General features: G+C 41.2%; 1 protein-coding gene across 1 annotated transcript in view; it reads right to left on the minus strand.

Moving 5' to 3' along the window:
• Positions 1–11,812, minus strand: part of DYNC1LI2 (dynein cytoplasmic 1 light intermediate chain 2) — a 25,855-nt gene that overhangs the window by 8,431 nt on the left and 5,612 nt on the right. The window contains exons 3-10 of the mRNA XM_014309650.2: positions 10,706–10,936; positions 4,395–4,561; positions 3,918–4,011; positions 3,225–3,360; positions 2,796–2,907; positions 2,061–2,120; positions 1,291–1,332; positions 760–877 (exon numbers count right to left, since the gene is read on the minus strand). Coding sequence (XP_014165125.1) covers positions 760–877; positions 1,291–1,332; positions 2,061–2,120; positions 2,796–2,907; positions 3,225–3,360; positions 3,918–4,011; positions 4,395–4,561; positions 10,706–10,936 — 960 coding nt within the window. The remainder of the gene's footprint in view (positions 1–759; positions 878–1,290; positions 1,333–2,060; positions 2,121–2,795; positions 2,908–3,224; positions 3,361–3,917; positions 4,012–4,394; positions 4,562–10,705; positions 10,937–11,812) is intronic.

Raw genomic sequence — 11,812 nt, forward strand, 5'->3', positions numbered from 1 at the left:
ATGGGGGGGTGTAATGAAATTTTAATCTAAATATTTGTACATTTTAAAGCTTTTAATAAATGTAAAAGCCAAGAGCAAGATACAGACACGAAATTCAAAGACTAATAAGCCCATTAACAACTTGCACAGATGTCCCAGTACAGCCTTTCATGCCACACTGCTTTTAACAAATCAAAACTTGGCAATTCAGCAATGAGACAGGATCCAGAAGGGCATTTTACCCTCTGGAAGTGAGGCATGGCCCTACAGTGCACAACAAAAAACAACACTGGCCCTGCAGACCTTCTCAATGCCCAGAGGGTAAAGAAGCCCCTCAATGCCATGGAGCTGAATGTCAGGGAAAGATCTCATTTCCAGGTGACTCCATCTGCTACAGCAAATGACATTCCAGAGAGGGCTTAGTGGAACAGGGTTTGCTGTGGATTCCAGAATAAGTGATATGAAGTATAAAACTGTTCATAGTTTAGAGCAGTCTCCACCCTAATAATCCACTTGATTCATAAGAAATGTATTGAGGCAATTTAAGGAAATTAGGATGCATTCGACCTCTGTCTGATTGCTTGGCAGTAACAGAACTCTATTCCAAGTCACACAAATGACCAGAAAAGAAAAAAAAACAATCCAAAGTTATGTCATAAATGCATTTCTGTTATTAAACTAGCTATACAATTAGTGAATAAGTACCCAAATCTTTCTACAGAAGAGGATTCACGTTAAGGGAAACAACACATGATAGAACAGTAAAAGGCTCATTCATACTTTTAATATTTGGATCTGGTTTCTTAACTGATGTGATTGGTGAGGCACTGGGTACATTGGTGGGACCAGCTCTGCCTTGAGTCCTTGGGGATCCTGCAGGGCCTCTTGCAGGAGATTCCTTAAAAAGTCCAAATCACACACATCAGAAAAGAATTTCAAAGCATTAGTTACATTAAGCAAGTTTAACATCACATACTTTTTCAGCCTTTCTACTGACACTGTAATGATCACAATGGAGAAAGAAAACAAACAAGCACCCAAAAAATCAGTTATTTTGGAAAATGTGCCACTATTACAGGAAAGGCTGAATCACAGCAGGAAATTTTCAGTTCAATAATCCAATGTTTCCACAGTGAATTCATAAGCAACATTTTAAAATATTGCCTCATTATTTATTTCCTTTCTGCAGTTTGCAGAGATTATGTAGGTTACACTTAAATATAAAAAATGGATCTCTGCAGGTTAGAATCATTCCCTTTTTCCCTTCAAGGAAACAAAACACCTCCTACTCTTTTCCTTGGATCTACTTACTGATGCTCTTGTAGGCGTTGCTGGCTGTTTGGCAAGGAATGACTGCAAAAACAACACATTAGCATATTAAATATATTTCAAAGAATACAGAGGAATAAAATACAGTGAAGCTGAGTAACCATAAATTTACTTGATCTTTTTCCTGATATTTACAGGATTCCTCTTTGATATTTCCATACTTCCCCACTCTGCCTCTAGAGGACTGACTGCAAGGAGTAAATAAGCTTTGGGCCTTTGTTTCACACAGCCAGCCCAGAACTCAAAGCCAAAATCACAGACACCCCAGTCTGTAACCTCCAGGACATTTATAATCCTGGATAGGGATGTATTGCTATATTTTTTAAACTATAGAGTAATAAAGAAAATAACAAGTTACAGCATAGCCAAATTTGACACAATAAAGTCTTTCAAACCTCTGGCTGTAAGGAAACTGCAATGCCCAGTTGTTAGGTTTTAAAAGTATTTCTATTTCACAGATCAATACAACTGTGTGGTGAAATACAAAGTCTCTTCTTCCTCTTCTCCTTTGACATGAACATTCTTTCTGTTTTCAGCATATCTTCCCTTCAACTTGCCAAGTTAAGTGACTGAATTTCCTACTTGCATTTGTTAGAATAAAGTCTTACTTCACAATTACATCTGAATTTGCAAAGCTGAGAAACAGCTACCTGGTGATTTAAATTAGGAATGAAAAAATAAGGCAATAACAAGGGAGAAATTAAAGTGAAATCTTACATAGTAAGAACTTATTTTCATTCTTCCATTCTTACCTGCTGCTTCATAAGAAATACTTGCTCATCCTCTGCTGCCAGCTCTTTATCATGGACTAACTGTTGAACAAGACATTTTGTTGTTATAAGTAAAAACTGGAATTACTGTAACTGGTTTTTATGCTTTGGTGATCAAAAGGGAAGAGAGAGAGGCAAATCTTTAAGACTACTGTTCACTTTTTTTTAAACTGTTCTTTCAGACTTAAAATAATAGTACCATTAAAGAAGTTGCCATTAAAAAATACTGTAAAATAAAAAATATTGGAGTAGATGAACAGTGATGCCAGCACTGTCCTACAGAGATAAGCACTTGGTAAGTAGCCACATTCCTCTTTTTAACTTTGGATATTGATCTCATCTGCATCTCTTCAGTGAGCTGAGATGATCTTGCTTTGCCTTTGCATGGCAACCTCAAAGCCATGTGAGGACAAATGGAAATGTCCTACAAAAGAATTTTCCATTTTATGGGTGTGTTTCTGCCCCATGCATGCAAAAATGATAAATGTAAAAACAGCTATTCCTGGACTGCCTTTCATTCAATAAGGCGAATGGTTTCTGGGTTTGCTTGCAGTATTTTAAATAACTAATAAATGAAAGCCTGACATTTCACATATTTAGATTAAAGAAAAGAGTTACATTTGTATTTGGAGTTCCTCATTATTAATAGTCCTTAGCAGCCATTTGAGCAAACTCTACTTATCTGTTGGGATACAGAAAGAAGTAACCCCTTTTTACCTTTCTTACAGGAGGTTTTACAATGAAGTCCTCATATGCATCTTCTGGTTTTACTGTTGTGAAGTTTTCATGTAAAATGGCAATTTTCTTCTCATTGTCCCAACCAGCAGGTCTGTAAAGAGAATAAAGCTTTACTTTTTCTACAGCTTCTACAGAGAACATTTATTTACTGCCCTCTACTTAAATAAGGCAATTTTCTTACAGATTAGCCCTATTACTCAGCTAAATTCCAAGCATACAAAAACGGGAGTGGTATAGTCTGAGTCAAGTAATATGCACTAAGTTGCTGTTTAAATTTGGGATTCCACAAGACTTGCATACTAAGTTTTTGACCAACATACCATTTAATTTACTTTTATATCCATGTTACATGCAGTGCAGTGCTAAATAAACCCCCCCTGGCACAATGCTGCTTGTCCAGTGACTCACATAAAAACTGCATCCTTCTCTACCACTAAGGCAGGTGTGGTAAACTGGAAACCGTAGGTTTTATGTACAATGTACTTATACAACAGGTCAAGGTTCTTCTCCTCCTTAACTGATGTATAAATCAAGGCAGCCCCATCTGGGCTTCTGGTTAAGGAAAATTAGGTAATATACAGTTTCTAAATTACAATAAGAATTTCAAAACAGGAATGAATAGATTTATAGCTACTAACTAGGCAAAACTAGAGACATTTAGTATACAGGGGTGAAGGGGATATAACAGGGCAAGGCTCGTGGCACTTTTCAGTGACATACACAGAAATTATCCATCCTCCCAGGCTTACATGGAAGCAGATCTCAGGCTTACATGGAAATTGCAATTTCTGAGGGGAAAACCAAGAAAGAACACTTCACAAAATGTAAGGCAAACCCTTTATAAAAGAACAAAAGGTCTAAGTCCCATGCACAACTTAAAAACTATAAAGTATTTCATACATCTGTCAACATTTTAAAAAAACAAACTATATACATACTTACCTAAGGTTGGGTATGTGTAGCATATACCCTAACCAATAACTAAACACCAAGCGATCTTGCAGAGCAATTTCTTGGACGAATGTTCTGTGCAATTCAACATGAAAGCATCTCTTACTGCCTCCAGATTAGAGGCAATCTCCTCAGCACAGAAAAGGATACACTGTAAGCAGAATCTGCGGATGTGTGACTGAATGAAGTCAAAGTGTTCTTCCCTGTAGTCGTGCTCCTTCTCCAGGACACTCACTGCATCACACTGGGAGAGGCAGGAAAACAAACCAGAAAAACCCAGGCATTTAACCCCAGCACATCTTAAAACACCTCCCTTACTCTTACACAGTCCCATCACATTTACTTTGAGTCTCTGGTTCTAAAATAGCACTGATAAATCAAACACTAAAGTAATTAACATATAATTGATAAAGTCATTACTATTCCATCAAAGTAAAAATTGATGTCGATGGCAGAAGCTCACTTGTAGAACAAATCCCTCTACTGTTAATCCATAATTCAAGCTCACTTGTAGAACAAATCCCTCCACTGTTAATCCAGAATTCATTCAGCCTGTCTGCAGAAAGCATGCCTCTAACAGAGAAGCAATGAAAGCCAGCACAGCAGCAAAGAGAAGCAGGGGCTCACTTTAGTGCACACCACGAGCACGGGAATGCCCAGGTTGTGAGTCAGCACGTTGTCTCCGAGGGGAAGGGAAACGTGTTCATCCTCCTGGCCGGACGAGGGGCCTCTCCTCTGTGGCGATCCTTGGTAACCCTCTTCAGGTTCTACATACTCCTGAAACTCCTTTATAACTATTAAAAGAGAGAGATTCTTAGGCCGCAACAAAGGAACTAGCTCTTTTTAAACCATAATTAATCTACAACTAACTAGAAATCTCAAGTTTGGTTTTTTTTTAATTTTTATACCACATGAGAACTGAATGCAAGTTATTCCAACAGCAAAATACTCCTCCACCAAAACTTACAGGAAGCTAAATCAAGTGGGATCTGGAGTCATTATAAATAATCACAATTATTTGCAAAAATGCATATTCCTGAACCTTTCATTATAGGGCAGTTGACAACAGAAAACATAAATGTGGTTTAGCAACACAACCTATACCCTGCAATTTGTACCTATTGTGGAAGAAAGCATGGTGAAAATATAAATGTACACAGAAAACAACAACCTGAAACAGCCACTTTTCCTTACGAACAATTACTTTAGTTCCTATTACTCTACATTTCTGTTGCAGGCATCCAGTGCTAGAAATATAAAACCTATGTGCATAAACACAGAATAAAGAGCATCTGCAGGCTACCTGAAGAGACTCAGCTGCATTCTGGAAAACTACAGTGGGGTCCAGAGGAAACTCAATGCTTTTTATGTATTAGTATTTTAATTTTATTGCAATAGTATTTATGGCAATAGTATTAAGGCCATTTTGGAAATGCTCTGTGAACCCATACATCCTTTATCAAATGTGGGCTGCAATCTACACTTTAATGTCTTTTATTCAAGACCAAAGCCACAGACCAGCTAAATCTGTGTCCTGGATGTGGCTGCTCCAGGCACTCACTGCCCCGAGGCCCTGGGCTCTCCTCCTCCTCACTCAGCCATAAGGAACCCTCACAAAAGAGCCAAGTGAACTCCATAATCTGCTCCCACCAGGGCTCCTTCATTTTAGAAACAGTGGGAGCAGAGTGACTGTAGGGGCAGTCAGGAAAACTTCTTAGAAAAGCCACCAGTCTCCAGGCCGGTCAGACAGAGAGGCTGCTCAGAACACCCCTGTACCAGGGAAGGAACTGCCATGAGCCTCTTGAGCTTAGGAAGTGGTAAAACCTCAGGGAAGCTTCTCATACAAGCCTTGCAAAAAGAAGCCATGGTACCTTTTCAAAACAGGAACCATTCCTGCAATGGCATGGGTGTGTGGAAGGAAGAACAAATCAGAAAACTCTTCTGTTTAAAGCTGCACAATCTACAATGCTTAGCTGAAATACAAAATTGTGTGATTCTTGTGGAAGAGAACTCCATTCCAGAGAAAAGCCTAAAAACCCCAAACTAAATACAGACCATAAGACTTCCAATCACCAATTCAATATATGCCAGGGTGCAAGGAAATACAAACAAATGAAAATGAAATGCAGCTTCTTTTAACATGGGGAGAGAGTGCCTTCTTGTGGAGAAGAAACAGCAGTGCTCCAGGATGCTGTCTCCAGGACTGTTTCTTAGTCAGCTACAGTAAATCAAAATTCCATCATACATTCTGCACATTCCATGTGTTTATTATCTCACCAAAATCATTTAACTAGAAAAGGAGTTTTTTGAAGTGCCACTTTCCTTTATTAGCTTTCCCATTACTATTTACTTTTGAGGCCAAGTGTATTAGAGCAGTTCAGATGAGTCTCTCTGACTTAATCACACAGAAAAGACTATTTGACAATACAGCTCTCAATTTACCACAGCACTATAATCAGACAGGAGTTCTTTCCTCGGTTTTGTTCATATCAAAGCAACACAATATTTTCTTTACTGAGCATAAACCCCTTCATACTTGGGGAAAAAAGGCCTCTCCCAAAAAGAGTTAGCAGTCAACAACATGAGAAAACACAAGATTGAAGAGAGTAACAGTCAACAACATGAGAAAACACAAGATGCTCTAAGAATTTTAGAAATGTAAGTAAGAGCAAATGCAACATGGAAATTTCAGAAGTCTGATGGTTTCATCCTCATGAATTTCTGCTGAATGGGAACGAAGGGCATAATCCCAGAGAGCCACAGCTCCCGGCCCAGGAGTCAGCAGGAGCCAGCAGCAGCACCAAGGCCACGCCTCACACACGGAGGGAGAACACCTCTCCACACCCTTCCTGTGGAGCTGAGCTCTGTGTGGATTCCCAGGGATGCACCTGGCCTGGCATTAACCCCTGCCAGACATGGAGCAATGGGACACAGCACTGGGCCCAACAGGGGCAGCTCTGAACAAACAACTGCCGAGTTAACAGAAGGTACCAGCCAGAGCAAGAACGTCTGACTACAGCACCCTGAGCACACAGACACCACCTGAAGTCAGGAACAAGTGGGAGCTCCTGAGCAACAGGCTCTTCAACACTGCTCCAGGCCTCCACTGAACCCCACTCCCTTCTGAATCTAGTCCTAAGAAATCCCAGTGAACCTGAACCCCAGGCACTGTCAGATGCCCCGATGAACAAACTGCACTCTCACAAAGTAATAAAGTAGCTCACTGCAGTTAAAACTTTCTTTGACACACAGCAATTTCATACTTTTTCTTACCTCCCACAGCTATGTCTCATTTGAGCTCTATTCTCAGGCTTTTAAAGGATATAAAATTATGTGTCCATACAGCTCATAAAATCCTTTATTTTTCCTTTTTTTCTAATGAGCTATGAATATTAGCTCCTCCCCATAGTTCTAACTGAGGAATCATCTTCTATATGGTATGGAAAACAACCATTTTCTTTATTAAGAAATAGTGAAAATGACTTCAGTTTAAGGTTTTTCAACAGGAAATACCCCTAAGATGATGCACATAAAATAGGAAGCCAGAAAAGCAACAGTTCCTCTGGAAATCTGTGAAATTCTGCCACCCATCACTAAGGTTGAGTACTCAGAATGGCCTATTATGTTAATAAAATTCTCACCAGGAGATGATGTGCCATTGAAATCCCACCTCCACTACAGAGTGCTCATTTATCTACCAAACTTGTGGCTCTTTAGAGTTTTGCATTGAACACAGCACATGAAAGCCAAGTTCCAGCAAACTGTTTTGCTGCTGTTGCTCACACAAGGCACTGCACGGTAACTCCACCAAAAACTGCTGCATCACTCAGGACATGCATGGACTAGAAGCACCACTGAGACAGCAATCCACAATTATTAGGTTTGGTTGTTCCAGCAACAGGAATCTGCTCAGGCTTGGAGTGCTCTTAAACTGCAATGTGGAAATGCAGGCGAATGCTACAACTTAATGGATAAATCCCAAAGGCCCTGAACAGCAAAATGAGAAAAATGAAGAATATTTTTCTGAAACAATCATTCCATATTTACACTCTTCAAAGTTTCACAATCACTTTTAGCTTTTTTTGTGCCCTATCTTTACTGATGATTAAAAATTTTAGTCTTGTGAAAAGAATTCCTAGACAAAAGATACCTGGATAAACTATTTTTTAAAAATCTTTAAGCTTAAGAAATCTTTCAGCTCTATGTCAAATCAGAAAACAAAAAGGCAGACAATCTAAAACTAATTCAGCTTGAATGGGACAGTACACAGTTTGCAAAAATATCTTATTTTGTTTCAATTCTTTAGCTTCAAACACCCCAGAGGTCATTGGTGTAATTGCCATTTTACCAGTACACCTCCTTTCTGCAGTTCTTGACTGCTGACAGCCACCTTATCTGCTCTGCTGTCTTAAAAAGGGAGGCGATATCCCTGAAATAATTATTCAAATATGTGTTATTCAAAGAATGAATTATCACAACTGAGCCTGAATTAAATGGACATAGTTGACATTATGTACCTGACTCCACCTTAGCCAAGCTATTAGCAAGGAATCCCCAGAGGAGCTCGGTGATGGAGTGAGTGCAGGCAGGCAATGCTCTGGGTACATTCCCAAGAAGGCAGCCTGTGGCCTCCATGTGTGTCCTGCTGCCCACTCTGGAAGCTCTTTAACTCCAAAGGGAAGTTTCTCACCCAGCCAGGCAAGCCAAGAATCAGAATCTCAACCAGCAAACACAGGAGCAAGGGCTGGGTGCAGAAAGGCCTCCCAAACCCTGGCAGCAGAGACAAGCAGTCCAAAGTCCAGCTGCACTGACAAGGGTGAGCTAACAAAGGCATCTCTGGAAACTCTCAGGACCTTAGCAATGGAGAAGGAACAACCTTGCAGCACTTCCAGTGGATGCCAGCGGGGCAGGACTGGGCAGTGTTTCCCCAGGGCTCCTGGTGCTGAGTGTGACAGCCAGGGAAAGCACTGTGGACATTCAGCTTGGGATGGAGGAGCAGGAGTAAGGGAATACTCTGCTGGAGAAGGCAGGTGGTCTTATGCTGCAGGGGCTTAAATATAGCACATCCCATCACTCTGCACTCCATTTCTATGTTTCAACTGCCCTCATGTGAACTTTATTATCCTGGTTTTTAATATTTGGGCTGTTGTAAGCCAGTGACTTCATTTTCTAAGTGGCAGCCTACCCCAAGAGGCACAGGCAGCAGGATTTCAGTACGGAGAGCTTTGCTGTGTAGCTTCAGGATGGGCAGCCGTGCCAAGGCAGTCACCAGGCACGTGTGCAGTACCCTGGCCAGTGCATTACCCTGACACAGCTACAATGGGCCTTTCCTCAGGAGGGGCTGCTAAGAGAATTACAGGACATGGTGGCCAAAGTTCTGAGCACAGAGCTGGCCCTGGGGACAGTCTGCAAGAAGCCAGAGATGTGTCCAGGTGACAACACAAGGGTCCAGCACAAGGCCTGAGAACACGAGATGGAAATTTGAAGACGTCAAGGCCCTGTGTGCCACAGCTGAGCCAGGGGATGGCACTGGAGCCAGGCAGGGGGGAACTCAGCCCCTCCCCCATCTCCTCTTCCCTTGACTCCAGGAGAGCTCAGAACAAACCAGGAGTTTCTAGGATACTTTAGAATTCTCTAAGATACCACTATTGGAAAGCCTTCTAAGTTCCTCAGACAGGGTACTCAAGCTTTGCTATAGCTCCTTCACAGAGTGCACTCTGAAGGGAAGGCTGAAAAGCTTCTCTTTCCAAAAGGAAAATTTAAGTGCACAAACTCACTCTTTATTTGGATTACCATAACATTTGTAGTGTCTCACAAACGTGCAAATTGGGTTGGATTTTGATACTAGAACTGCCTTTCCATTTCCCACTCCAAAAAATCTCTGACAGACCTTTTTTTTCCCTAAAAACTCTCATATTTTACTTTTTGTTTAAATGTAACCTGATGATCAAACCCGGGTGGTTTCAATCATTAAGTATAAACTGCAGCTGGTATGCTGTAGGCACAAGGCTTCTGGGAACATAATATTTAACATTCAGAAAGGATTATCAGCTATGCAAATACACCTGAGTGGTCACAGGCCAAACAGATCACACTGCTCCCTGTGGTAGCTCAGGAACCTGCCAGACCATATTTGCAAGGGTTCCACACTCCAGCAGAGTCACCAGGAGCAAAAGCAGCAAGCACAAAGGATCAGTCTGAATCTACTTCATCTGAAAGGACTGGAAGTTACTAAGGTCTTTTCCACTAAAGAAATTTATTTTGGAGTAATTAAATATGAAAACAGAGAAAAAAAAATCTCAAGAAACATTCAACGCTACTTTAGGAAAGTGCTGCAGGATCCAATACTGCAACAATGATTGCCTGCCAGTGCTAGATTCCATCCTGCCATGGATATGCCAGGAAAGAAGGTTAATTTATACAACATTCCTAAAGCCACAGGGTAGGAATGACTCTAGTGAGACACAATTAGCTGCACCAGGTTCACAGAAACCAGAACCAGTTCTGAGTCACCAGAAAACAAGGGCAGAGAGACTTTCTGTAAGACAAACACAGTATGGGAATGGGACCTGGCTGAGATATCACAGTAAAGCAGACAGCTCACTTCATCACTGAATCTTGTCACCATCTTTTGAAATCTGAATCTGTCATTTTACTGAGTTAGTTTTTTAAATTGCCCTTTTTAAAAATCAAATTATCAAAATCTCATTACTGCCCAGGATCTAGACCAATAATTCACCTGATGTTTTGTCAGCATAGCAAAACTGGAAGAGTTGTTTTAAAGCCTAACACAGTATATTTGAATTAGTGTTGCAATCACAACTTAAGAGTAATTTTTATTCAACCCATTCTCAAAACACTGACCCAAAGAAATCCATCAAATGTTGTGAGAGCTAATTAAAAAACCAACAGCAATGTATGGATGCACAAAGACTTACACTTCTGCTCCATGTGCCTCATCTCTTCTGGAGGAATTTTCATCTTATCAATGTGTTCTTGCAAGACACTGGCCCATTTCTGTAAAGACTCCATAACAGTCCAAGGTCTAGACATATCTGCAACAAAGACCACGACGGTGTCTTGCAGGGATTCAGCAGAAACGGCGAACTTCAGCAGCCCTTTGTGGTACAAGTCTCCGTCCAGGATCCAGACGTTGCAGCGAGTGTGATCTGAAAGGAAAAGGCACAGTTGGAAGCCAGCAGATGCCAGGGCTTGCTTTGCCAGGCTGGGAATGACCAGGTGACAGCATCAGTGTTCAGTGGAAGGAGCAGACCCAGCTCATTATTTGCCTGCTTATTTATAAGACAGGTTCCTGTGTAAATGCCTAGATAAGTCAGAAATGCTCTCATTTCTGGGTTCAGAACATTTTCCGTAAAAAATAATTTCTGTTCTTGAGCTTTTACTCAAGACAGCTGTCAGGACAGTTTTTAATGGCTGCACAACATTCCTGCATTAGAAACAAGCCCAGTGAATCCAGAACACAGGGGATGTGTAAGGAAGGCCTGAAGGGGTGGCCCTGCCCCAGCACAGCACGGGATGAACGCTGCCCTCGGTGTCTCCCAGACACATAAGCTGGTTTCACACACTCAAGAAACTTCCCAGCTGAAATAAGCTGCAAACAAGATACCAGCAATAAGCAGCTTAAGTTTCTAGCACAGGAGTGGGAGGAGCAAAAACAGGATGAACTCCCCACCTTCCCAACAAGGTTGTGCCCCCTGCTCTTAACTCACACTGACTTAATACCAGCTCCTTCTGCAGGCTCCTGACCAAAGGAGCACTGGGAAATGAGCTGGTATTGCAGCTTTTGTGTTTCTTCCACAAGTGTTTTTGATAGTGGCAGGATGCTTCTTTGGAATGCAAGGCAGAGTAGAGGGGGATCAGCTGGGTCAGACAGCTGGCATTTTACCCCAAAACTGAACTCTCGGCAGGAGTATAAGAACTGAAAAAGAAGTCTCCTCCAGAAATGGTGTATCAGCATGAACAACCAATTCTTCCAAATTTAAAAAAATATAGAAAAAAGAAAGAGAGAAGGAGAGAGGGAACAT

The sequence above is a fragment of the Geospiza fortis genome, unplaced genomic scaffold (genome assembly GCF_000277835.1).
Source record: "Geospiza fortis unplaced genomic scaffold, GeoFor_1.0 scaffold18, whole genome shotgun sequence".
NCBI classification, from domain to species: domain Eukaryota; kingdom Metazoa; phylum Chordata; class Aves; order Passeriformes; family Thraupidae; genus Geospiza; species Geospiza fortis.